The 25,392-nt window shown below is 44.4% G+C and overlaps 1 protein-coding gene across 1 annotated transcript in view; it reads left to right on the top strand.

Annotated features, from left to right (window-relative positions):
• The window catches only part of LOC138262216 (fatty acyl-CoA hydrolase precursor, medium chain-like), a 283,496-nt gene extending 258,531 nt beyond the window's left edge, over positions 1 to 24,965 (top strand). Inside the window, exons 12-13 of the mRNA XM_069212060.1 lie at positions 24,162 to 24,234; positions 24,344 to 24,965. Of these exons, the coding sequence (XP_069068161.1) occupies positions 24,162 to 24,234; positions 24,344 to 24,521 (251 nt within the window). The 3' untranslated portion in view covers positions 24,522 to 24,965. The remainder of the gene's footprint in view (positions 1 to 24,161; positions 24,235 to 24,343) is intronic.
• The last annotated feature ends 427 nt before the right edge of the window (positions 24,966 to 25,392 follow it).

Below are 25,392 nucleotides of genomic sequence, written 5' to 3'. Positions count from 1 at the left end.
AACGAGGGTACCGAGTCCCCATCCTCCACCTTCCACCTACACAGACAGGCGGGTCCCTGATCTGAATCCAGTTTGAGCTTCTGGGAATTAGGACCACCACCTCAGAGGCTGGTGATTATGCCACTTTAACCTCACCTTCCACCACCTGGGTACCAAATGGGATCTGAGGTGACCGTGGTACTTTAATCCTTTGTTTGTCCCAGATCTAAGGGCCTGATTTAGATCCAGGCGGAGGGAAAACTCCGTCACAAATGTGACGGATATCCCGTCTGCTGTATAATGATCCCCATAGGATATAATGGGATTGTAATACGGCGGATGGGATATCTGTCATATTTATGATGGAGGGATCTCCTCCCCCAGGATCTAAATCAGGCCCATAGTCTGAAAGGATAAGGATAAACACCCCAGCAACAAGCTAAAGTGTCCAGTAACTAAACACATCCCTTTCCTCCAGCTCCTTGAAGGCAGAAGCTACCACCTTATCCTGCTGGACCCTCTTCCCGTGAGCACTGGGCGCTCTGACCACACTGGATGGGTTTCAAGTTCCTTCAGTGTTGCTCCACTTACAATATTCACTTTGACTTGTTGAATTCCTTGGGCACAGTCCCTCTACTCACACACATTTGTTATTTGTTCTCATCAGCGATCACCAGAGATTATAGCTTCTCTGCAGATCCAGGTGCACATGAGCCATAAAGCTCTGTCACAGGCGGGGCTTGGGCTTCCATTTTAAGTGGCCACCTGGAAGTGTACCACGGCTCAGGGTGGGAAACATGCAATAGGGGTGAAGTTACCGCCTGGCCTGCTCTTCCCCTCGATGATTCACATCGACATGCAAGGGAAGGAATAGGAAGCGGTGAGTTTGACGCAACCAGATACGATCTGGTGCGTATATTTCCTGGTTGAATCAATTAACTCTCCACTTATAACCACAGCAGGAATGCCAATGGTCCCCAGTGTGGCTACAGCCAGTGCTGAGACACCTGCACAGGGTGGATGTTCTACAATTCCAGCAGCCAGCCGCCCACTTACTCACACTCCTCACTGGCTCCATCTGAGGAATAAATGAAAAGAAGAACTTTGGCAACCATGAATGAACCTTTATAATGAGGTGTGGCTCAAACAGAAATATATTTATACAAAATCTTTATTAGTTATAAAACAAAAAGGAAAACTCGCTTTATGTAAACAGAACTGTACTATACAGAATAAAACTCAAATGACTTACACCCCACAATTCACTACCACAATCATACCTACAAACATTCAAATAGCAGTCATGAAATACATTCATACATGTTCATCAATGCTTTCTACAGATTAAAAAAATACCAATCAATATGTGCCTCTATAACTTTGTAATTCTGCACACATTAAGGGCCTCATTACAACCCTGGTGGTCAAAGACTGCCAGGGCTGTTTTGGCGATTGTACCGCCAACAGGCTGGCGGTACAATCTTGCGGATTACGACCGCAGCGGAAGCGCCGCGGTCGCACTGCCAGGACCGGCGGTTTACCGCCATGGTTGTCCCGCGGTTTTAATCCTCCAGGATTATGAGTCGCCTTCCCCCCAGCCTGTCCATGGCGGTAGAGACCGCCATGGAAAGGCTGGCGGGAAGGGGAGTCGCGGGGCTCCTGGGGGCCCCTGCACTGCCCATGCACTTGGCATGGGCAGTGCAGGGGCCCCCAGGCACAGCCCCACACTGCTTTTCACTGTCTGCACAGCAGACAGTGAAAAGCGCGACAGGTGCAGCTGCACCCGTCGCACGGCCGCAACACCGCCGGCTCCATTAGGAGCCAGCTCCCATGTTGCGGCCGACATCCCCGCTGGGCCGGCGGGGATGTCAAAATGGGGCCGGCGGGAGTGTGGCCGCATTGGCGGCCGCTTGGCGGTACAACCTTGGCAGGCGGCCTCTGCCCCCCACCAATGTTGTAATGAGGGCCTAAATGTTTTGACAGTACACTTTATGAAGAAAATTATCCTCATTACAATCTGTATATTTTTAGAGTAGATCTATTTATATAAAGAGAGTTTTTCTATTTGTTTCATAACAAATCAAAGTTTTTGTGAAAAATATATTTGTATTTGAGGCACACTTTATTATAAAGGTATATGCATGGTTGCCAAGGTTCTTCTTTTCATTTTGACCTGTTCCCCTGTCCTTGGAGCCGTGACCAGTAACAGGAAGTCCCTTTATTAGATGTATTCCACTGGAGGAATAGGGATGTGATCCTGGAATGTTGCCAACTACGCTTTCTATCACATCGCTCAGAGTTTACTAAACACACGGCTAAGATGGCCTTCGGCTTGTTGTACCTAATCAAATATCTTCTCAGTTGGACCAAGCCACTTATTATGAATCAAAGTTCCTGGGTATCTATTTACCATCAATGTTTAACTCAATTCATGACAATCTTTGTCAAAGGACAAACCCAACAGATGAAAGGCACTGGTCTCCTCATATTAAAACAAAGTTTGTCTTATATTACTCTCAGCAATGAATGTCTGAAGAAGTGTGGATTGACAAAGCTGCCGCTGTGGTGGTCAGTCAGGGATAAAGCGAAGAATTAAAGGACGCCCTATCTTTTATTCCTGAGCCAACCTGCGCACTCGAAACTGATGCACAACAGAAATGGAAAATGTCCTAAATGTGAGAATATTTTTCCAACCATGGTATTCCTCCTGAACCAGTCCCTCCTTATAGTGACATCAAACCAATGCAAATATGAGATATGAAAAGATCCCTTAGACCCACCTTGGAGTCTAGAATGGGATTCACCAGCAACGTCGTTCACTGGTTCCTAACTTTCCAATCAACACCAGTTTGTTCTTTAAGTAAACACAAGCTTTATTCGGTCAACATAACCATCAAAGCAACCATAAAAAACACAATTTAAAAAGCATAATTAATTAAGAACATAGGGGAAATTTAAAAGTCAGCCGACAATTGCAATAAAAATATAATCACTCCCACTTCATGTACATAGCATACTTATTTACAAAGATTGAGAATTCTTAAGAAAGTGAATACGTACATACCAAGCAGCCAAAAGGAACTTGCTAACCGCAGAGATTAAAATAGTTGAAGTATCACTTTTAAAAATCCTTAAAGCAGTATGACATTGTCTTATACCCAAATTCCGGCAAATTGTGCAAATCCACTTACGCCGAGGAATGGAGTATGCCGGGCAGAAGAACATAAAATGTTCAACAGATTCAGTACAGTTACAACAGGCAGGACATAGGTCAGATGTTGAATATGATCCCCATCTGCCTGTTAGAGACAACAGGAGTAAGCATCCAAAACAAAAACAAGCATACAGACTCTTCCCCAGTGTATGGTTTGATTTGGGGATACCACTTGAAAACAAGAAATTGATCAGTCATACGACCATGTGATCTACAAGAGAGAAGATTCTTTTTTTACATAAGACCAATAAGCAGCTTTCAGAATGGATTTATGGTTTCTCCCTAAATTCTGTGGATTTTTCCAATAGCTTTCAAGCCCCAGAATACGAAATCATTTTGACACATGCCTGAACCATGGAATGGATACTACCTTCAGTCTTCTTAAGAGGTCAAGAAGGGAGTCCCTATATACAATAAGCTCAGAGGTGGTCCAAATCCGTACCCCGAAAAGTAGGGGTCTCAGGGCTATCAAATCAGCAACACGATTAAACCAGAGATCCAAATAAACCGGGATCAAGGGTGTGCTACGAGGGCACACAAGTAAAGCCCAGGCAAAATTATTTTCGCCCACAGACAATCTATTGCCATTGTAGAACCCACACACCTTGGCACCATAGGCGGCCGCGCCCTGCGCCTTGGCCAAATAAATCTTGCTGGCCGGAGATACTTCTTTTGTTACAGAGCTTTTATAGAAACGCAGGATAGCGCCCACCCTATGCTGAAGAAGTACCGCACTTTTACTGATCTGGTCTTCCCATTGTAGATTATTTGAAATCCTCACTCCCAGGTAGTCTATTGAACTAACCTTACTTAAGGGGGTCCCGTCTAGAATAATAGTGCATTTCCTAGTTGGTCCTGGGCTAAACACCATTAGTTTAGCTTTGCTGACATTCAATTCCAGGCCAAAGTCTGCACAATATGATTTAAACCTATCAACAAGAATTTGAAGAACCATTGGGGTCTTAGAGATAAGCAAAGAATCCTCTGCAAACAGTAAAATAGGAATTTTCTGCGCGTTTAAGGAGGGGGCATCATTCTGACAAGTAGACCACTTCATTTATAAACAAGGTAAATAGGGTTGGGGCCAGAACACATCCTTGGCGAACCCCCCTCTGAATGAGAATATGTTCTGTTAATTTTCCCTGATTGCCCCATCTCACCTGGGCATATGTGTTCTCATGTAACCGCTGTAATAAATGAATTATGTTGATAGGAGTACCCATTCTATGTAACACTTCCCATAGTTTTTCTCTAGGGACCATATCAAAAGCGGATAGAAGGTCCACAAAAACGACATATATATTTTGCTTGGCAAGAACTATGTACTTCCAATCTAAAAGCATCAACCTGAAAACCTGGTCTACCGTACTAGTTTTTGGGTGAAAACCCGCCTGTAGTGGGGATAGCACCTGATGATCTTGAACCCAACTTAATAGCCTTCCCAAAAGCTGTTTGGCGAAACAAAATTGGAGATTGTCCATAAGGCTGATAGGTCTATAATTTGTTGGGGAGCTCACATTGCCCTTTTTATAGATCAGAATTATTTCGGCCCCTTTCCACGGACTCAGAATTGGGCCCCCTGCTGCGATTTTGTTTGAAATCGAGTTTATATACCAGGACCATACTGTTGGTTCAGATTGATATAAATCCTCCGAAATCTTATCCGGTCCTGGAGCTTTGGCAGATTTTAGGGAGTTGATTGCTATTATACTTTCCTCCATGGTGAAGATAATTGGATCTTCATAAGTAAAGCATTCGAATCCTGGGTTGTCCAGAGAATAACTCATTCTAGCCATCAGCGGGTAGGAGGGTTCGTGGGCTGGAAAATTGCAAGGTAGGGCATAGAGTTTAGAAAAGTGACTCACCCAGCTCTCAGGTTGAATATGGTTACTCGTGGTGCTCATACCCCCTCTTTGTCTATTAGACAGTAACTTCCAGAATTTCACGTTGTCATTAATTTTAATTGCATTAAGCAGGTTATGCCAAACTGAATCTTCCCAGCTTTTCTTTGCTTGCATTACGGTCTTTTTATAGGCAAGTCTAGCTGATTGTATTGCTCCTGGGAACATGTCGCAATAACTGTTTTTAGAGCTAATTTTGCCTCCGAGAAATCCTTCTTAAACCACACATTGGTTTGAGAATTACAGTCAGGATACTTGATGCTGGTCTTTTTGCAAAAAAAGTCTGGAGTTTCTTCAGTAAATCTCCATGAATGCTAAGAATAGTAATATCATTAATTTCATACTTCTCATATACAGCCATTACATCAACAAACAACTGATAGATTCCTTTTATCAAAAAGGGATTAGACAGCACTTTTGGCCAGCAAACCCGAAAGGAACTATTATCCAGCAGTGGTGGTGGAACCTCAATGTGGTAGTCATTCTGTGATCTCCTGAATACATCACTATGCATAGTGAGAAGCAAAGGATTATGATCACTCTCATAACGTGGGTCCACCTTCATATCTTTTTGGAAGGGCCATAACCTGACATCCACTAAGATATCATCAATTACACTGGTGGACATGCCACGCTTAAAGGTCGGCGCGATGCCCAAATCAGAGGGGGTTCGGCCGTTGCAAGCCCTAAGACCATGTTTGAGACATAGGGATATCAACTGGGAAGCAGCACGGGAACGAATACACAGTTGTTTATCCATTAATTGTGGAATACCCCAAAGTTCGTCTTCTTCATCCATTTAACCACGATTTAAACAGGAAGGTTCAAAGGTACAATTCATGTCTCCAGCAATCACTAAATTTGTCAGAGGGTGTAAGGTATCCAAAAATTCAGACAACTGCGCCAAGGTCTGAGACTCTACTCCCTGTGGGACAGATCGAGCATAAACATTAATTAGAGTAATCGTGAAATCTCAATCCAAAGTGAGTTGCACTCCCATTAAATCAGGTGAATCAATTTTTAACACAGAATGAACACACAGTAGTCTCTTGTTTAACAATACCAATAGGCCCCCTTTAGCACGACCTAAGCCCCTCTCTGCTGGTTGCGCCTCAATGCAATATGATAAAAACCCGTCTGCATAAACTTGATCCTCGGCCCGAGTCTCCTGAAAAAGACAAATCTCCTGATTATTAATATAGTCTACCCATTCAGGGTCACCCAACTTCCTGTCAAGCCCTGCTAAATTCCAGGACATAATAGATAATTCCGAGCTAATTACCTCATCTTTGGACCTAGGACACCGAGACTCCCAATGATGTGTTGTCCCTATCGAATGCTCCTGGTTTGACCTCTGGGGACGCTGTTAAATGTGGGTGCACTTTTGAGTAGAAACTAGGCCAACTAGGGGTAAAGATGAACAGGCGGCTGGTGCGTGTGGTATAAGTCTAATGCCAACCCCTCTCAAATCCTTAAGATAGCTAGTGTGTAATTCAAAATCCATAGGTTTATCCACCAGGAGCCTGTCTACAAAACAGATAGAGATAAAGTCAAAATTTGAACCATGTTGACTATGTCTGCGCACCTCGACGATATCAGCACGGATGACTGAGAGACAATTGCGCTGAGCACGTAGCCAGTGAATAACCTTATTTATCAAGGAATCATGGGTTTCCAATGAACCAGAGGGTAGTTTAGGCACCTCAGCCATGTAAATGGTGCCACCTTTACTCCGCAGTCCAAGGCCCCGTTCCATATAAACTGGCCGTTTAGTGCTATCTTGAACCACCACATCAGTAGGGAACCTCGGGCCCTAGTAAAATGTGTAAAGGAGCTTGCAACTTCAACAGGGACCTGATTGCCATCATCCCCCCGAGAGCCCTTAACAGGATCAATCACCTGAACTTTAACAGGCCTTTGGGACCCCAAAGGGTTCCTATTTCTAGAAGTTATACTGTGCTTCCGCCTTACAATTGCAGGCGTAAGCTGAGGTCCCCCTACATAAGAAATAGACGAGTTGTTTTGGAGGAGGGTAGTATCGGACCCCAAGGAAGGGATACCTGCTCTCAACCTTGGGTCAGACAGGGTAGTACTCTCACCCCCATTTAACCCCCCTTCTGGCCTCTGGCACTTACACTCAGGCTTCTGTGCCTGTCCGCCCTTTAAGGTGTCCATCAGTAAAAGCAGCAGACCCTTAACTTCATCCACCCTCTGAAGAACAGTGACCAAACCAATTCCCTCATGGGATGGTGGCAATCTATCAATGTCAATGTCGTTGGGAAGATTAGTTAAAGCTTTATCAGCAACACAGATTCCGACTGGAGCACAAGCAGAGGGTCCCTCTTCCTCCGCCAAGGGGCCAAACCAATTTGTACACAAAATATTAGAAGTCGCCACAATTATTGGACTTAGCGGGGACGGAGAACCTCATTCCCCATAGGAGAAACACTGCTCGCACAAGGAGCAGTACCCAAGTCACAGCAAGATGTTAGAGTCATCAGAGGCGAAGAATTTGTCCTAGGAACTTGAGGTACCTTTTTTAACACAGTCTCAACTCGGGGTTTAGATGATTCTGACTTCTTTTTAAATATGTCCGGAACTTTTATCTCGGATGTGCTGTTTTTAGTAGACAATGGTGGGTTAGAATTACTTTTCAAAATAGCCTCCACCTCTTCAATCAAAATGTCAATGTCATCTAGAGGATTATTCCTTTTATGTATTGAAGACCTCGCTTGGTTACTTGACATTTTTTTGTATTTTTTATGCCATTCGACGGAGCAGGAATGTCCACAGCTTTGCGTTTCCGCATCGTAGAATAAAATAGTAAATAAAATAACAGTATAACCTAACAGATCCCTCAGTGAACTTAGTTCTGAAAATGGGGTGCCCAGCCCGGCCTCTTTGGACGATGACGGGCGAAGACGGGCCCGTGTTCGCCCGGCCGTCTCCCGGGCGCACGCCCGGAAGCATCCAGTACCGCGGGATTAGCGAGCGCTTTAAAAAGCGCGAGAGTCAAGGAAGCCTGGGGGATGGAGTCCCACCCCAGGCGGCAGAGTTGCTTCTAGTGTGTCCCGCGCCACGGGATTAGCGAGCGCTTTAAAAAGCGTGAGAGTCAAGGAAGCCTGGGGGATGGAGTCCCACCCCAGGCGGCAGAGTTCAATCAATCAATCAATCAATCAATTAAATTTATAGAGCGCGCTACTCACCCGTGAGGGTCTCAAGGCGCTGGTGGGGGGGGGGTGATCCGCAACTGTTCGAGTTGCTTCCAGTGTGTCACCAGTTTGTTCATATGGGCACCTCCAGGTCCCTAAAGATCCCTATAACCTGCAGACTCCCCAGGGTTTGTGTCTCAGCATCCCTCAATGGTGATATAGGACCATGTTGCATTGTTACCCATGTTTTATTGTATACATACATATTATGTAGTGGTCTTTGCCATGGTTCAGAAAAACTTTCCATTTAAAAGGCATTTTTGACTTGTCTGTAACTCTTGTCGTCCTGGGCGGATTTACACAGAATTTCGCACTCACTCAGCATATTCAGCTAAGGCCAGCAGGCTAATTTTCGTACATCTCTGTGCAGAGGAAAACGTTAAAGGTAAGACCAAAAAAGATGTTTCTTGCATTTTAGCCAAACTAGGAACTTTTGTACACTGCTATAACCGGTGAATGGATTTACACCAAACTTGGCATTAATTGTGTAGAACTTTCTTCATAAAACATATTTTTTGTAGTTTTGTGTGAATTCTTTCAGTATTTTTTGACAAATTGGTATTCCAGAAAGAAGTAGAGTAGACTTGAAAGGGTTAACTTTTTTTATATAATGCATGAATTCGGAAAGACAAGTGGTTGGCTGGCGAAGGAGTAGCCATCCTCAGAAATGGAAAATAGTAGTAGAAATTCAAAAAATAACACATTTTCCTCAGTAAAGCTGACATCATGTATGAACATGTGCAGACCTGCCAACGTACACAGTGTTATGGTGTCACACGATTTCAGCTCCCTTTACACAATGACACGGTGAGGAGACGAAATCACACAGTGGCAGGCAATGCGAGTTGTCAATCACTTCACAAAGTGGCGTTTCAGCGTGTCTTTGCAAGCTGTACGCAGACGATGTCCATTAAGGGGTGTGAAAGCAACCCAGGACATTGGCGGCAGCCTCAGCCACCTTTTTTTTTTTTTTAGGGACGATGACGTGGGGGGTGGGATTTGTGGAGGGCAGAGTGCCTCTGAGGTACCTCTCTGCACAAGGCTCCACTCTCCAAGGCCACGCCCCCTCTTCACACGGTGACATTTAGTTGCAGGTTGGCAGGTCTGTGTGTGGTCACTATTTTGTATTCAGAAACATGCACTATTTTCTCAAATTTGCGAATTTCAGACAATTTGCAAATTTTAAAAATTGAGAGTTTTATGGAATGCATAAATTTGTACTCTAATTAAAAGCTAAATGACTGAAGGCTACACCTGGGTGAAGGTCCTGGTAGGGTGCACAGGTAAGTGGCTGCGGGGTCAAAGGCTGTGCAGAAGGGAGACATGGCAGGTGAATGTAGTATACCATATACAAAACATAAAACCGAAAAACCAATGAAATTCCCCAGTTATGGAGCACAACACACACCGTGACTTACAACCTTTTGTAATGTTCTTTACGCCCCTACGAGGAAGGCAAGTGTAAAGAAAAAGGCTGTCAACCAACAGCAAAACATTGCAAAGCCCATGAGATGTGGCGCTTTCAGTCTGCAGTTTCTTTTGTTTGCTGTAGCAGAACTAACCTTAAACTGTGTTTTTTGGCATATATGTGTGTGTGTGTGTTTGTGTAATATGTATACAGAAGCGAAAGGGTAATATATAAAAGGTGTCATTAATAGCGCGTCCAGTCCTTGTGGATTACTTAAACTTGGACACGCCGGAGGTCGGTGAACCTTTAGACCGGGTTGAGTTCTCCTCATCCAAAGAAATAGTCAGATCCCTCAAATCAGTAATCAATAATCATTTATAATCCATAACCAATACTCAATTAGTAAACAAACAAAAAGTAGATCAATACAAAACAGTAATTTGACTCACCATGACCTTTCAGTCATGAATAACCACACCTGTTTATTAAAAGTTAATGAGTTTATTTCCCTATATTAACAAAGCTAACACAATGTAAGTAAGTCTCAAAATCAAATGATACACATATACGAACATTACTGGCTGTCCATAACGGCGGAAGAAACGCAATCTACGCGAAACTTGGATTATAATACACTCAGATATAGCAGTGCAAATCACTAATAAAAGCAACTGAGATTGACTAATTGCATACATTGATCAGCATAACAAGATTTCAATTCAGCACGGTGCATTAAATGAATACCTCAACTAACCTCTGATTAGCATTGGCATGTGGGGCTTCATGCAAAATGAATTTAGTCAACATAAATTTAGAAAACTTCTAGCTTGGGCTCTGTCAAAATAAGCAGTTGGTACCTAAGACGGAAAATACAATGAATAACACATTTATCCTTTTATAATTACCAAATACAATCAGCATTCAAGGTAAGTCTTCGTCCTTGAGGTACCGGTTCGATCAGCATGGGGCTTCTCCAAAGGGGGCAAAGTTAAGTCAAGTTTTCCTTGCAGCAGCAAGGAAAATGGGGGGGGCAAAAGTTATCGTATGGGCAAGACGGGGTAAAGTTAAAATTAAAGTCTCTAGGGTGAGAATTCTTTAAAGTCTCTCTCTCTGAGATAGAGAAAAAGCATCAAAGTGTCATCAAAGTAAAAGTGGCAATGGCATCAAAATGGCGTCGACATGGTGTGTCTTCAAAATGGGTTCAAAATGGCGTCGATAATGGCTGCCTTCTCTTCGTGGGATTAAGTAAGAAAAGTTCCAAATTCTTCAGGTTCTTTCATTGGAGGGTCCATGGGGTGATTTCTCTTTGACCAATGAAATAATGTCTTTTCTCTTAATACTCATCTACGTGTAAGGTGTCCTTGGAGTTTTGGAACATAAGTAGCAACAAAGTTGCCAATTAATTCTGCATCAGTGTCTTCATTGTCTGCACCTGCAGAAACTGACCTTGAGCTTCAAAGGGTATGAAAGTTGCTTAACACATAACTTTTGAGATAAAAAGTATTAGTCATCTACTGGAAAAATACAGCTTTTAAAGGATTCCAACACGTCTTTGTTAATATAAATGAACTACGCAGTTAAAATTGAGACCAGGCAACTTGGCCAAAGCCTCTACTAAATTTAAGCTAAGCATGTAACAGTTTTTAATGAGAAAATCATAAAGTACAACTTCAAATATGACATTTTAATATATTTTGTCGGTTTTCATGATTAATTAAGCTTGTTTAAACTAAATGGTGACCTACTTCGTGGGCACATTTTTCTACACATTTTATTTTTCTTTGCTAAAACACATTGTATATACGGTGTTGTTGCATGATACATATAAATTTGTTAGTCTTTCTTTTTCCGCTTCATCATCATCAGTGGTATCATTTAACATGTCACTGGTGATGTGAGGTCATAAGCAGTGCATGACTCCTAAACCTCTGCCAAATTTCATGCACATTTGTCAACCAAAATTGTATGTTCTATGCATTACTGTACTGCAGCTAAGGTTATCAAAATCAAATAAAAAATATGCATTTCCAACTGTAAAGATAATGATATTTTTTAACCCTTTCAAGCTCAACAAAAATTGTTTAACACTAATTTCTCAAACTATTGAATAGATTTACACCAAACCAAGTAAAGGTACTTCCTTGAATAAGGTTATACTTTCATGCCAAGTTTGGTGTAACTATTTTCAGCAAAATGTTTTGCATCGAAAGCAAAGAATTGTATGATAATGTTTGGACTGCTTATAGTAATCCTAATTCTCGGATTCTCCTTTCCTCTACCCAGTACTTACTCTGTGAGTAGTATTGTTCATTGTCTAAGGTCAGGTTTGCCTTGATGACTTACCTAAATCCCTGAAAAAAGAAAGATTTCCCTCCCACTGGCCACATTCTCCATGTGACTCCATAAAGGGCAGTCCTGTCTGAACCTCGTCCTGTTTCTCTTATGTTTATCTGTCCATGGACGACCACCCTGTGCTCTGGCCGGATCAAAGCGCCAACATTTATTTACACGGGGAGAGGGAGACCTTGGAGATGTTTGATGAGGACACAGGCTCACCACAGCCCTCTCTCCCTCCTCTTCTAAATGCAGTCCTGTCTGTGAGTCACCTTCGATGCAGTGTGAGGGGCATGTTGTTTCACCTTATTGACTCTGCCGCTGGACATACAGTTATTGTTGGGGTCCCCCCTCTGAGTCCTTCATGGGGTTACGTAAGAGAGCAGGAAGCCTTGGATGGTGACAACGTTGCCAACTTAGGGCCTGATTTAGATCTTGGCGGAGGGAATACTCCGTCACAAATGTGATGGATATCCTGTCCCCCATATTATGATCTCCGTAGGATATCATGGGATTGAAAGAACAGCAGATAGGATATCCCTCACATTTGTGATGGAGTGTTACCTCTGCCAAGATTTAAATCAGGCCCTTAGGCTCTATCTTGGTGGTTCCTGAGCTGTGCAGTGGTGTATTGGTCACTGATTCAAGTCTTGGCAATTCACTCAGCAGTGTTGTGGGTTGGCTGGGCCACCTGGTGGCTTCCACAGCTTGTATGCTGGTAGCCATGACCTTTTTGTTGCAGGGGGAATGATGGACTTGAGCCCTTCCCTTCGCTTACTCCAAGAGAAGACATGCTAAGTCTCTTCTGCTGTCCTCTTGGGAAGATAACAGCCTGTCATTCTTCAAAGCCACATCTCAGTCTCCTGCCTTCTAGCTTACTGGTGTTCTCCTTGTGTCCCCTGTCACAGAGAACGGTAGCCTCCAAGAAACATCAACCTCCAGGGTAGGAATAAGACATATTTTGACTAGCCCCTATCTGTTGTCTATCCTGGGGGGGTTAGGCTGCCTATGCAATCCTCACAGGTGGTTGCTTCTTGGGCCTCCTGCAGGGGTTGAGCATGACCACCTTGTAGCTACAGAGGTAACAATTTTAGGGTCTTTATGGGCTGAAAATTATTACAATTTATTAAAAAGGTACATTTTATTTTCCTAGAACTTTGACTTCTGTGGACAGATCTGCACTTAGTTTGGCAAACAAAAACTGTAGTCGGCTGATGTTAAGCCGGATAGTTTTAATGTAGAGGGAAAAATTAAAGAGGGGTTCAAAAAAGTGTTTTCCAATTTTAGCTTCCATAGGAATTGTTGCTCACATCTGCAACAAACACTGCTGAACAGATTTACACCATGCTTGGCATGAAAGCAGAACTTTACTCAAAAAGCGGGCTTCACTGGTTTAGTGTCACTGCTGGAATGAAGGGGGAACCAGCCAGGTCCCTGGTCCGGCAGCTATTAGTCTGCTGGATCATGGATCCTTCTGGCCCCAGTGAAATACGCTGAATTGTTCATGGTGTATTTTACCAACACCAGGACACAATGCAGCAGCGCCCACACAATGTCTACTTGGTGCAGCAATGTGCATGTGGTGAGGGGGCTGTTTTATTTTCTCTTCCAGATTTTGCCATAAAATAAAGGGCAATTTTAAAAGGCAATCAGCCCTCCTTTTGTTCAGTAGAATCCTGTCTGGGAGCTATCCACAGCCTAGGTGCCAGTGCAATGGGGAAACAAAGGCACACAGCTTGTTATCACTTTGCAAGTGCTTAAGAGCAGCTTCAGTACTTAAGAGATTTGGATGGAGGATTTAGACTTTGTGGAAACCCTGTATGTAAGAGATATGCAAGCACTTTAAGAATGTCAGGTGTATCAGTATATATGTGCATTTACAGAAATAACAAGTTACATAGCAATTGCAAATTTTTCATATTTAATAATTGTATAGCACTACTCATCCCACTAGGCTGTCAGAGCACTTTACATCACACGCACACATTAAATATTGACAATAAATCATACAACTGTATAATGTAAATCAATCTAAAAATGTTACAAATAGGGTTTCAAGATGCAGGAAAACATATAACGACCTCCCACAACACATAAGAGCCTCCTCCTGACTTTTCAAGTTCCGCAAGAAGCTGAAGACCTGTGTCTTCGTATAAGCACCTTGGGACCACACATTGCCCAAGCATTTGGATGCCCTTTAAAGTGAATAATCCGCTATAGAAATCAACAGAACTTAACATTACAGAAGTCACACATATTCTTCACTGGTAAAGAATATTTGTTAAAATTGTATGATCAGGAGAAACACAAAGCTGGGAGTTTAAATCTAACACAGCACTTGGTGTTGTCCTTTGTTACTGCCCAAAGAAACCCTTTGTAGGAGCCTTTTAATAACAGACTGTGAAAAATCAATAAGGATTTTAACACGCCTTGCAGTTTACATGCAGGTCCTTGCTGCTTGTTCATAGCTATATTATATGGATTAAAATATATTATCTGCAAGTAAAAAAATCATTTCTATGTCAAAGACATTACCACACTTAGATATCCCTGTAACATATTAATCTGTCATCTGCATGTTACACTATATGCTTCCCAGGAGGCACATTAACCCGCCATGCTACTTTATAAGTCAAAACTGACTAGATCTCTCCAGCAAGTGCCTTAATCACCAGAATTATCGTGCCATTATTATTATTCCCTGAGATTTACTGAGCACACAAAGCTCTCTGCACAGGTGCTTTAACCCCATCAGATATTTTAAAATGCAGTCTTTGCAACCAATTAAGCCAGAGCAGATTTACTGCTACGTTTCTCCTTGGTGCCAATTTCTTTGTGATAGTTTTTTTTTTAAACATAAATGTACAAGCTGTTAGGATGCTTTTCATGACTCCGTCCCTTATGACTCCACCCTCTTTTTGCAACTCCACCCCCTTTTTGCTACCCACCTTTACCTCCAATTTATGGGTTCCCAGAGTGAAGTGTTACCAATTTCAGCATTGTTTAGTGTAAAGCTGTATAGTAGTTTTTGAGTGTTTAAATTTTTTTCCTGAGTAGGCCTTAAAAGGGTGACATTTTTGTATATTTATACTGTTAAAATTTCACTGATTTGCAACTCGTCTGACTCACATTTACATTTTTTGACAAAGATGATTGGCTGGTAAAGATCTCTGTAGATTTTTTTTTTTTAAATCATCAATCAATTTTTAAATTGTGGCTCACAAAATGGAAAAATATTTGCCCACGGAAGGTGAGGCACTAGGAATCAGAGGCAGCAGTGGGAGGAGCCACAGACATGAAAAACTCAAGTATCAGACGAGGAAAAATTAGGAATGTGCACTTGATTTGTGACTTAAAACATGATTGTGTGAGCTGCCATTTTAAGGGGAGGAATCATCTTTCCTGTGGGCAAACGCCCTGTGCCCAGAGTGTTGGTCACTTGCAGCAGGTTAGAAGGTCAGACGCAGGGCCCTGTGCCAGAGGCGCTGGCCACTTACAGCAGGTTAGAAGGTTAGACGCAGGGGCCTGCACGTTGGACATTGGTCAATTGCAGCAGGTTAGATGCAGGGCCATGTGCCACGGGTGTTGGTTACTTGTGGCAGGTTAGGAAGTTAGATGCAGGGCCCTGTGCCAAGGGTGCTGGCCACTTACTGCAGGTTAGAAGGTTAGATGCAGGGGCCTCCATGTCGGGCAATTGTCACTTGCATCATGTTAGATGGTTAGACGCATGGAGCCTGTGCCACAGGTGTTGGTTATTTGCAGCAGATTAGAAGGTTAGATGCAGAGCTCTGTGTCATGGGCGTTGGCCATGTGCAGCAGGTTGGAAGGTTAAACACAGGGCCTTGTGTGGTGGGTGTTGGTCACTTGCAGCAGGTTAGAAAGTTAGATGCAGGGTCCTTTGTTGCGGGCGTTGGCCATTTGCATCAGGTTCAAAGGTTAAATGCAGGGCCCTGTGTCATGTGCGTTGGTCCCTTTTAGCAGATTAGAAGGTTAGATGCAGGGTCCCCTGCCGCAGGCATTGGTCACTTGCAGCAGGTTAGAAGGTTAGACGCAGAGCCCTGTGTCATGGGTATTTGTCACTTGTAGCAGGTCAGAACATTAGACCCAGGGCCCTGTGTCGCAGACGTTTGTCACTTGCAGCAGGTTAGTAGGTTAGACGCAGGGCCCTGTGCTATGGGCTTTGGTCACTTGCCGTAGGTAAGATGGTTAGACGCTGGCTCCTGTGTCAGGGGCGTTGGTCATTTACAGCAGGTTTGAAGGTGAGACGCCAGGCCCCATTCCACAGGCGTTGCTCACTTTCAGCAGGTAAGAAGGTTAGACACAGGGCCCTGTGTCACGGGCATTGGTCACTTGCAGCAGTTTAGATGGTTAGATACAGGGGCTTTTGTCACGGGCGCTGGTCACTTGCAGCAGGTTAGAAGGTTAGCTGCGGGGCCCTGTGTGGGAGGCGTTGGTCACTTGCAGCAGGTTGAAAGGTTAGACGCGGGTGCCTGTGCCATGGACATTGGTCACTTGCAGCAGGTTAGAAGGTTAGATGCAGGCCCTATGCTGCTGGTGTTGGTCACTTGCAGCAGGTTAGAAGGTAAGATGCAGGACACTGTGCCGCAGGCAATGGTCACTTGCAGCAGGTTAGAAGATTAGACAAAGGGCCCTGTGTTGCTGGTGTTGATCACTTGCATAAGGTTAGAAGGTTAGACGCAGGGGCTTGTGTTGTGGGTGTTGGCCACATGCAGCAGATTAAAAGGTTAGTTGCAGGACCCTGTGCTGTGGGCGTTGACCACCTGCAAGCGTTAGAAGGTTAAACGCGGGACTCTGTGCTGCGGGCGTTGGTCACTTCAATTCAAAGAAAAAACCTGGATTGAAGCAGCACATCACACATGGATCTGGAAAACTTAGCAGGGCTGATGGACCCACAACACCAGCACACACCTCACAAGGCCAGAAATTCACCCCTTCCAGCCACATATGACACCCATTAAAATTGTTTTTAAAAAAACAAAAAAACATTTTCCACGTCATCAAGTCCTCCCTCAGTCTGCCGTTCTCCCTCAGTCTGTGGTGCGTTAGCTGTGCCCACTGTGTCAGCAGCGCTTGTGTCCAGCACAGCAGGGTCGGCTTTAGGGGTGTACGACTGGTGCGGCCACACTGGACGCTGACTTGGAGGGGGGGCACTGTCCTCAAGGGGGTGGGGGGCGCTGTGTTGAGCAATAACTTTCTATCTTAAAACACCTGCTGCAGAGTTCAGTCTGCTGTTCAGTCTGGGTCCAGCTTTCAGGCAGCAATAGAAATGTCAATTTAACTCTTGTGATTAATGTTCCTGGTGGCAGTTTTGACTCACCATAAAGTAGCACAGAGGGTTAATATGCCTGCTGCAAAGAACAGATCTGTATTTTATGTGGATAGCTGAGTGGATTTGTAAAGTCAGCCCTTACCAGTGCTTTAAATCAAATTAAATGTATCTGAGAGAGGGGCTATGGAAAGATGAGGGGTACTTTTTCAGGGCGGTAGTGAAGGAATCCGAGGAGGAGGCCATGGGGGGTGGGCAAAAAAGACTGTTGCACCGGGTGTGCCTGGCCGGGCACCACTCCCCAGTGGACGCAGTTCTGGTGTCTGAGCACTTGCGGCACTGCCCGAGCCCCCCTTCTTCATACACATAGTTTCACCAACTAGTTGTTTGAATCTACTCAGTCTGCCTAGTGCTGGCTGGTTTTCCAAGTTTATGAAACCCAGTTTAAGCCCCAACAATAACAGTGGCACCGCTGGCCCTCCGATCTTCTCTTCTGCCAGTGCACAGCTCATACCAGGGCCACATCCCAAAAGTCCTTCAGCACACTTGTGTAAATTTCTTTTCGTGTTGATGGTCAGAAAACCAGTTTATTTCCTATAGAGGTGCCCTGATCGTGTTTGCTATGTTAATCATACAAAGACATCACGTAAAATATGATAACATTGAAAAAAGTGTAATTCTTCAACATGTGGAAGCTTTGACATCAATATATCATATTATAGCACCTCACTGAGAAGTACTTATTAAACGTGAAGGGTTTTCAGCATGAACGTAGAACTTTCCCTGCCCCGACCCCACTCTGGCAACAGTGCCATTAGTGAATTAAGATGCAAGATGGTTTTCGTGTGAACCCTGGATGTGGGCCAGATTGTTATAGTCAGAGCAACATTACTGCCTCTTAAATCAAACACAGTAGATTTTTATAAAGCTTGTCTGCTAAATATATGAGAGTGAATAAAAAGATGTATCTGTAAATAAAATGTTTGCCAGCTCGTCATCTCCCTCACCAGGAACCCTTCCACTGCCAAGACAAACCTCCACGCTGGACTCCTCAACACTGCCAAATGGATGACAGCGAGCCAACTTGGCTCCAGCTTTCAGCAGCTGGCTCCCCTCCAATTACCCAGTATAGCAAAGTGCTAAACTTTTGAACCACTACAGAGGAGTCAGGACACCCCATCGGCATGGCTTTGTCCACAAAAATACTTTCCACCATTTGCATCCCCAAAAGACAGAAATTGTCAGGTTGCAGAAGACACAATCAGAAAGCTGATTCACATCACATTTCTCCACTGCTACCCTTTTTACACAATATTTCACCATCTCAAATGCTTTATCGATGCTAGTACGCCACTGTGCAGTTGCATCGATGAATGAAAGTTTCCCACCGCACTTGGATCATTCATGTCTGAACTTGCATGGGTATCTGGTGCTCTCTTAAACGACCAGCAGAATCAGTGGCTGACTCCTTAGACTTGTTCCCGTAGCCCTTCAGGTGGTGCCCTCTGGAAACGGGCTGACACACTGGCAAGGAATGCTGACTTAATGTATGCTCTCATTAAATAGTTGCCCAGCTCACTTCACATCAAACTCTTATCCTCCCCTTTTCTGGTGGAAATTCCTCATTGTATCTTAACCAGGCGGTGCCCCTGAAATTTGTATGAGCCTCCCTCATGACATCCAGGTAGTCAAAGAAGGAAACCGTGTGCACTGGCGCCTTCTCCACCAGCCTCCTCTGCTGTGACCCACATTCTTCTCCTCTCTTCAAGTACCCACCTTTGTGAGTAGGGGCCCGTCTGAGAGCTCCTCAGCACCCTTTCAACTGACCCTATGTCAGTGGACCAACAAAGCTTGAGGGGCCCCCTGGAGCTCCGAGACCCCTGCACCGTGGGGGCTGTGGGGCTTTTGTTATGCCACTGACCTATGCTCATCGACCGTGCATCAACCATGTCTCTTTGTCACCCCGAATCTGCTTGTTTCCCCCTTTCCGCCTCTCCTCTTTACGGTGGTTTCTAATGCCTTTCTCCAGTCCTCTATTGAGTTTTTCTCTTTTTCAAGACCTCTTCTCTAGGTGTGATCACTACAGCTTCCACTGTCAGTCCAGCAGCTGACCCCCCATCCCCTCATTTTTCATGTCTCAAATCTCTTGGTGCCACTACTGTTGTTTTTAAGTACCCTTTGCATCTCTCCTGGCTGCATAAGGATACCTCCCATCATCCAGACCTGCTTCTTTGCAAAGACCTCACTCTGGCTGGTGTTGAATCAATTTGCTCTGCACCGCTGCCCACATTGGAGGGCAAAACTCCAGCGGTTTGGCACATGCCACTTACACCACATGCACCCTCTTATGGGGGCATGCGCATTTTCTGCTTGTCCAGTCAGTTCTCCTACCTGCCTCATTGCCACGAAACCCCTTCTTGCCTCCTCAGTCTCCACTGTAGAAGGCTGCCACAACACAGTCCTTAATTTGTGAAAAATTATTGTCCGGGACCCTTGTCAGGAGATCACTGCAGTGTGCACCAACCATTGCCCCTGCCAGCAACGCCAATGACGGTACCAGCACAACTATTAACCATCACACTCTTGCAAGTGTGATAATTCATACTATTCCAAACCCCCGCAGCTATAACAGTGGCTTAGGTGGCAGGTATTAGTCAGTGTTAATGTATATTAAGTAACAGCTGTTGCCCTAAAACAGGCAGACAGCACCACCATGTGGCACACTGTCGTAGATGCCAGTGCTAACAAGTGCTGATGCTGAGTACTGGAAACCACTGGCTCAATTTATGCACTGCTACAACATCTTGAAATCCTCTAGCCTCTGCACAGCTAGGCCTGCCCCTTCTCTCCCCTAGCAGCTGCTAAAGGTGAGGACCATGGTCTCATCATTGATCCTGCAGCCTCCACAATCCTCTCGTCCTCCAAGTCTCCATGCTCTGAAGTTGGCAGACTCTCATCCCCGGAGTTCCATTTTAAAACTCCTATGTGCACAGAGTTTGCATATCATTCTGTGAATGTTACATTTTTCCTGGAAGGGGCCGTCCAGTTACAGTGGAGCATGTGGATCACAGGACATGGTTTGCCAGGACTGACAAATGTCATGCGCTCCTCCCACACTCAGGCGTAACATATTAGACTAATACGGTTCTGAGGACAGTGAGGCGGCGGAGGCTGCATCTTCACACCCACAATCACCTTTGGTGTGGAGGCTGCATCTTCAGAGCCATAGTCGCTGTGGGTGTGGAGGCTGCATCTCCATACCCACGATCACTGTGGGTGTGGAGGCTGCATCTTCAGAGCCATATTCACTGTGGGTAAGGAGGCTGCATCTTCATACTCACAATCACCGTGGGTATGGAGGCTGCATCTTCACACCCACAATCACCTTTGGTGTGGAGGGTGCATCTTCAGAGCCATGGTCGCTGTGGGTATGGAGGCTGCATCTTCACATCCACAATCACTGTGGGTGTGGAGGCTGTATCTTCATGCCCACAATCACCGTGGGTATGGAGGCTGCATCTTCAGAGCCATAGTCGCTGTGGGTGTGGAGGCTGCATCTCCATACCCACGATCACTGTGGGTGTGGAGGCTGCATCTTCAGAGGCATATTCACTGTGGGTATGGAGGCTGCATCTTCATACCCACAATCACCGTGGGTATGGAGGCTGCATCTTCATACCCACTATCACCGTGGTTGTGGAAGCTGCATCTTCAGATCCATGGTCGTTGTGGGTGTGGAGGCTGCATCTTCATACCCACGATCACTGTGGGTGTGGAGGCTGCATCTTCAGAGCCATATTCACTGTGGGTATGGAGGCTGCATCTACACACCCACAATCACTGTGGGTATGGAGACTGCATCTTCACACCCACAATCACTGTGGATATGGAGACTGCATCTTCACACCCACAGTCACCATGGGTGTGGAGGTGGCATCTTCCGAGCCATGGTCCCCGTCAATATGGAGGCTGCATCTTTACAGTTAAAGCATCTGAGGGTATAGTGGCTGTATTATCAGAGCCAATGCCACCATTGGTATAAAGGCTGCAGGAGAGAATTGCCCAGTTGGATTCCCAGACAGCAATTTGCACACATTGCAACAAAGATTTGTGTCATTGAAAATGTGGACAACAATATTCCTTTCCCATTACCTTTTTGACTCAACACCAATGAGTTCAGTATCCGAGTATTTATATTAAGTAATTCAGTAGCAAAACACATCAATTGAAGACACCAGCCACTGATAGTAGAGTGTGCAAGACTTCTGGCTCCAGCTTCCTTCAGTTTTCACTGGTTTGCACTCATCATTGGTAGTCAGTGTCTTCAGATGAGTGCAAACTCTTCTAATTTTCAACTTGTAATGGAGGATCAGCTTAAGACTCACCACCCTTTATTCTTCATTTGTTTGTGAATTCTCCCCGCTGAAGATTTGTTTCTGTTCATTCAGTTCATAAATGTTCCTGCTTGTTTTCTAAAGAAAAACAGTCATATCTAAAATAAAACCTATTAAAAAAAATATTTTCTGAACCACCAGTTCCAGTGAAAGCTAAATGCACCCAAAGCTCTGACATCTGTGCACATGGTATATGTATACATTTAGATAGCAAGAAGTAATATATTTGCATTGTCAGAACGGCGAGCATTAGTTTTACATGACTGTAAACTAGTATTGAAGCAGCTTAAAACTGACAGAACATTATGAAAATGTTTTATATTTTCAATTGTTTAAATATTTGTTCTTAATCGACTGGTGAGTGAACGATGACCATAGGACACGACCGTAAGCCATGCCCTGTACCCACATCCCATAGTGCCAGAGCCCATGGCCTTCTGACATGCACAGCAAGCTCTGGTCCCATGTGATGGATGCAGCTGAGGTGTGCACCTGCCTCTCGTGGTCGCAGGGACAACCATGCTTTGGCCTTTAATGCAGGGCCCAGTATTCAGGACTGCCTTGTGCTCAGTTCACTCTGAGCTTGTTACTCTAGGTTCTGAACCATGTACAGCATCTCCTAGACATATATCTCCAGTAGGAGGGATTTATTTTTAGAACTGCAGTGTAATCGCCTGACTTGAAACTTTGATGAAGTGTGGCTATTTGACTTAGGGCCTGATTTAGCACTCGGCGGACAGGTGACTCCATCGCAACAGTGATGCATATCCCATCCGCCAAAATCTAAATCCCATTCTTTCCTATGATGTTTACATTTCGGCGGATGGGATGTCAGTCACCGCTGTGATGGAGTAACCCGTCCGCAAAGTTGTAAATCAGTCCCTTAGACTTGAAAATCTACACTCTTTAGAGTTCATGACAACATCATCAATTTCTAAGGCCTGATTTAGAGGAGGGTGGTGATGGGAATCCAACCAAAGAAAGGTGGGATTTAAACCCACTCCTCTTCCTGCCTTTCCCACCAAACAATGAAGAGGACAGTGGATGGAGCATGTCATACGACCAGCAGGCAGACTCTACTTTGTCTCCATCATCGGTCTCATCATGCAATAATATGTGTGTGGCCAGAACAGTGCCTAAGTGGCTCCCAATGGCAGAAGGTTTGGCTCACCACCATTTTCCAATTTTTGCCAGCAACCACACTTTGGAAGTCCACCTTGAAATGATGGTGGTCTGTCATGGGGGGCCTTCTTGTGTGCGCCGGACATGAATGGTCTCTCTCCCCAATGTGTTTGGGAGACATTAAATTTGGATACTGATAGTGTAGCCCACATTTGGAAGTACACTTCCAGTCCATACATAAGGTGGTAGCAACTTGGTAGCAACAGTACCATCTGCTGTGGGCATCATGACACTGTCTCATGGCTTTCTCCCCAAAGACTTCTCAAATGGCAGAAACAAATGGACCACGGACACTGCAGAAAATCTTTTAACCAAAGATGATGCATCTGTCAAACTGGCACAAGTGGTATCCACAATCAAACCCCTGACTATGCCCTAAATTTTACTGTGTGCTACATACCACAGAGGTGCACTGCACCTGGGTGGATTGGACTGTTGGCGATAGGTGGTAAAGATATCTCCATTTAATATGAATGAACAACTGCGGCTGAGGCAGCTCTCTTACAAATGTGATGCATACTCAAGTGATCACATGTGTCATTTGAGCATCTGCCTGTCCTCAGGATATGCCACCTCAGCTAATGAATGCAACTAACACACATAATACAGCACTGCACCTTGTACTCTCAGGTCTACGATTCAATGCTAGGAGATCAAAGTGTGCAAAGAATTGAGTATGGTCCACTCCCTGGTGGGCTTCAAAATCAGATTCCACCCTAGACTCTGGGATAAACTGAGAGACGGCAATGAGACTGGCATAAATGTAGGTTTCTCTTGATGTGCTGAGGTGCCATCAGAGCTCATATTATTCTTTCCTAGGGTGCTCTATATTTTCACACACTCAAAATTCACATCCCCTGGACTAAACTCCTCTGATTGGATTATAAAAGTTATGTATTGTCTCATTTCTTATTCTTATGCTATTTCCTGTGCTTTTCTGCTGCATCGCGAGTTAATATTACAACGTTGATGGGGTCCTGATGGGATGGGGAGACATCTTTGGACTGAAGAGTCCCTCTTGGTGAGGCAGATGCTATCATTCAAGCATGCCCCCTCCTTCCTGCTCTGACTCAGATATATTCAGGGGGAAACTGAGGGAGGTCTGAGTCCTTTGAGAGGTGCACTCATGATGTCACCTCCCTATATCTGTCCAAAAACTAGGACTTGAAACAAAGTTTGATAGTCTCATAACAAAATACACCTGGGATGTGTGTGACAATTAACATTTTCATTATTGTGTTTTCTCTTAGTTAATTTAACAGAAGTGGAGAAAACTCTTAGCAAGACCATGATGAAGCAGTGGGCAACCTTTGCTCGCACCGGGTAAGCGTTAAATGCACCACACTGAGGATCACCTCAATGCAATCATGCCTATGGGCACTTTGAAGATAGTTGCACCTCAATGACTCCAGGTACCTCTCCTTCCTTCCAGGAACCCCAACGGCGCTGGTCTGCCTCTGTGGCCGCCCTACGATGTCGACGAGAAATACCTGGCGATAGACCTGGAGCCCAAGGTGGGGCAGAAGCTGAAGGATGGGAGGGTGACCTTCTGGACCCAGACCCTCCCTCAAAAAATAGAAGAATCTCAGAAACAGTGCAAAGGCACCTAATGCTAAGATATGAGAAGATAATGTTTAGAATGTAACATTAAAATGAAATTAAACATATTTTCTGAGTTGTTATTAAGTTTTTGTAAACACAAAATGCTCTTAATCAATGTGTGACCACTTAGCACAATCGAGGCTAAAGTATCACATAGATTACAGCAGAACAATACAAAACAACTACAAAAATCTGCATTTATCAAACAGATATAAAAATCATGAACTATTTTGTTCAATTCACAAACAAATATATAAAAAAATCTAAATGTTAATTTTATTAGAAAGGTTGCTGTGCTTCTAAACTGAATTGAGTCCACGCATCTGAATTTTCTATATTCTGTTTGATGCACTTTCACTGCACCCCACAATCTGAGGATACTAACTTAACTTTTAGCATCTAATTTCGAATTCCTTCACATTAACAGAAAATAAAAAAATAAAAATTTGCAAGTTTTGTTTCTTTATTTATCTACACTTTATTAATCTGTTAATGTTATTTAATTAACTAAGCAATCGCAGACCTGAGTAGGCTTGGGAACCTAAGCAGTCGCGGACCCCCTGAGTAGGCTTTGTGGACATAAGCAGTTGCAGACCCCCTCAGTAGGCTTGGGGACCTAAGCAGTCGCGGACCCCCTGAGTAGGCTTTGTGTACATAAGCAGTCGCAGACCCCCTCAGTAGGCTTGGGGACCTAAGCAGTCGCGGACCCCCTGAGTAGGCTTTGTGGATCTCGAGGCATCCCTGGACCACAGTTTAAGAACCAATGGATTACAATATCTCTCGAGTTCTGTGATGTTTCCTCCTCTGGCCTGCAGCAAACAGCCAAACCAAGAAATGCATCAATATATGGTAGGCTCTTTGAAACTGAGGCCCATATTT

The sequence above is a fragment of the Pleurodeles waltl genome, chromosome 10 (assembly GCF_031143425.1).
Source record: "Pleurodeles waltl isolate 20211129_DDA chromosome 10, aPleWal1.hap1.20221129, whole genome shotgun sequence".
Classification (NCBI taxonomy): Eukaryota; Metazoa; Chordata; class Amphibia; order Caudata; family Salamandridae; genus Pleurodeles; species Pleurodeles waltl.
Note: the sequence above shows the minus strand (reverse complement) of the source record. Positions and strands in the feature narration are given on the sequence as shown.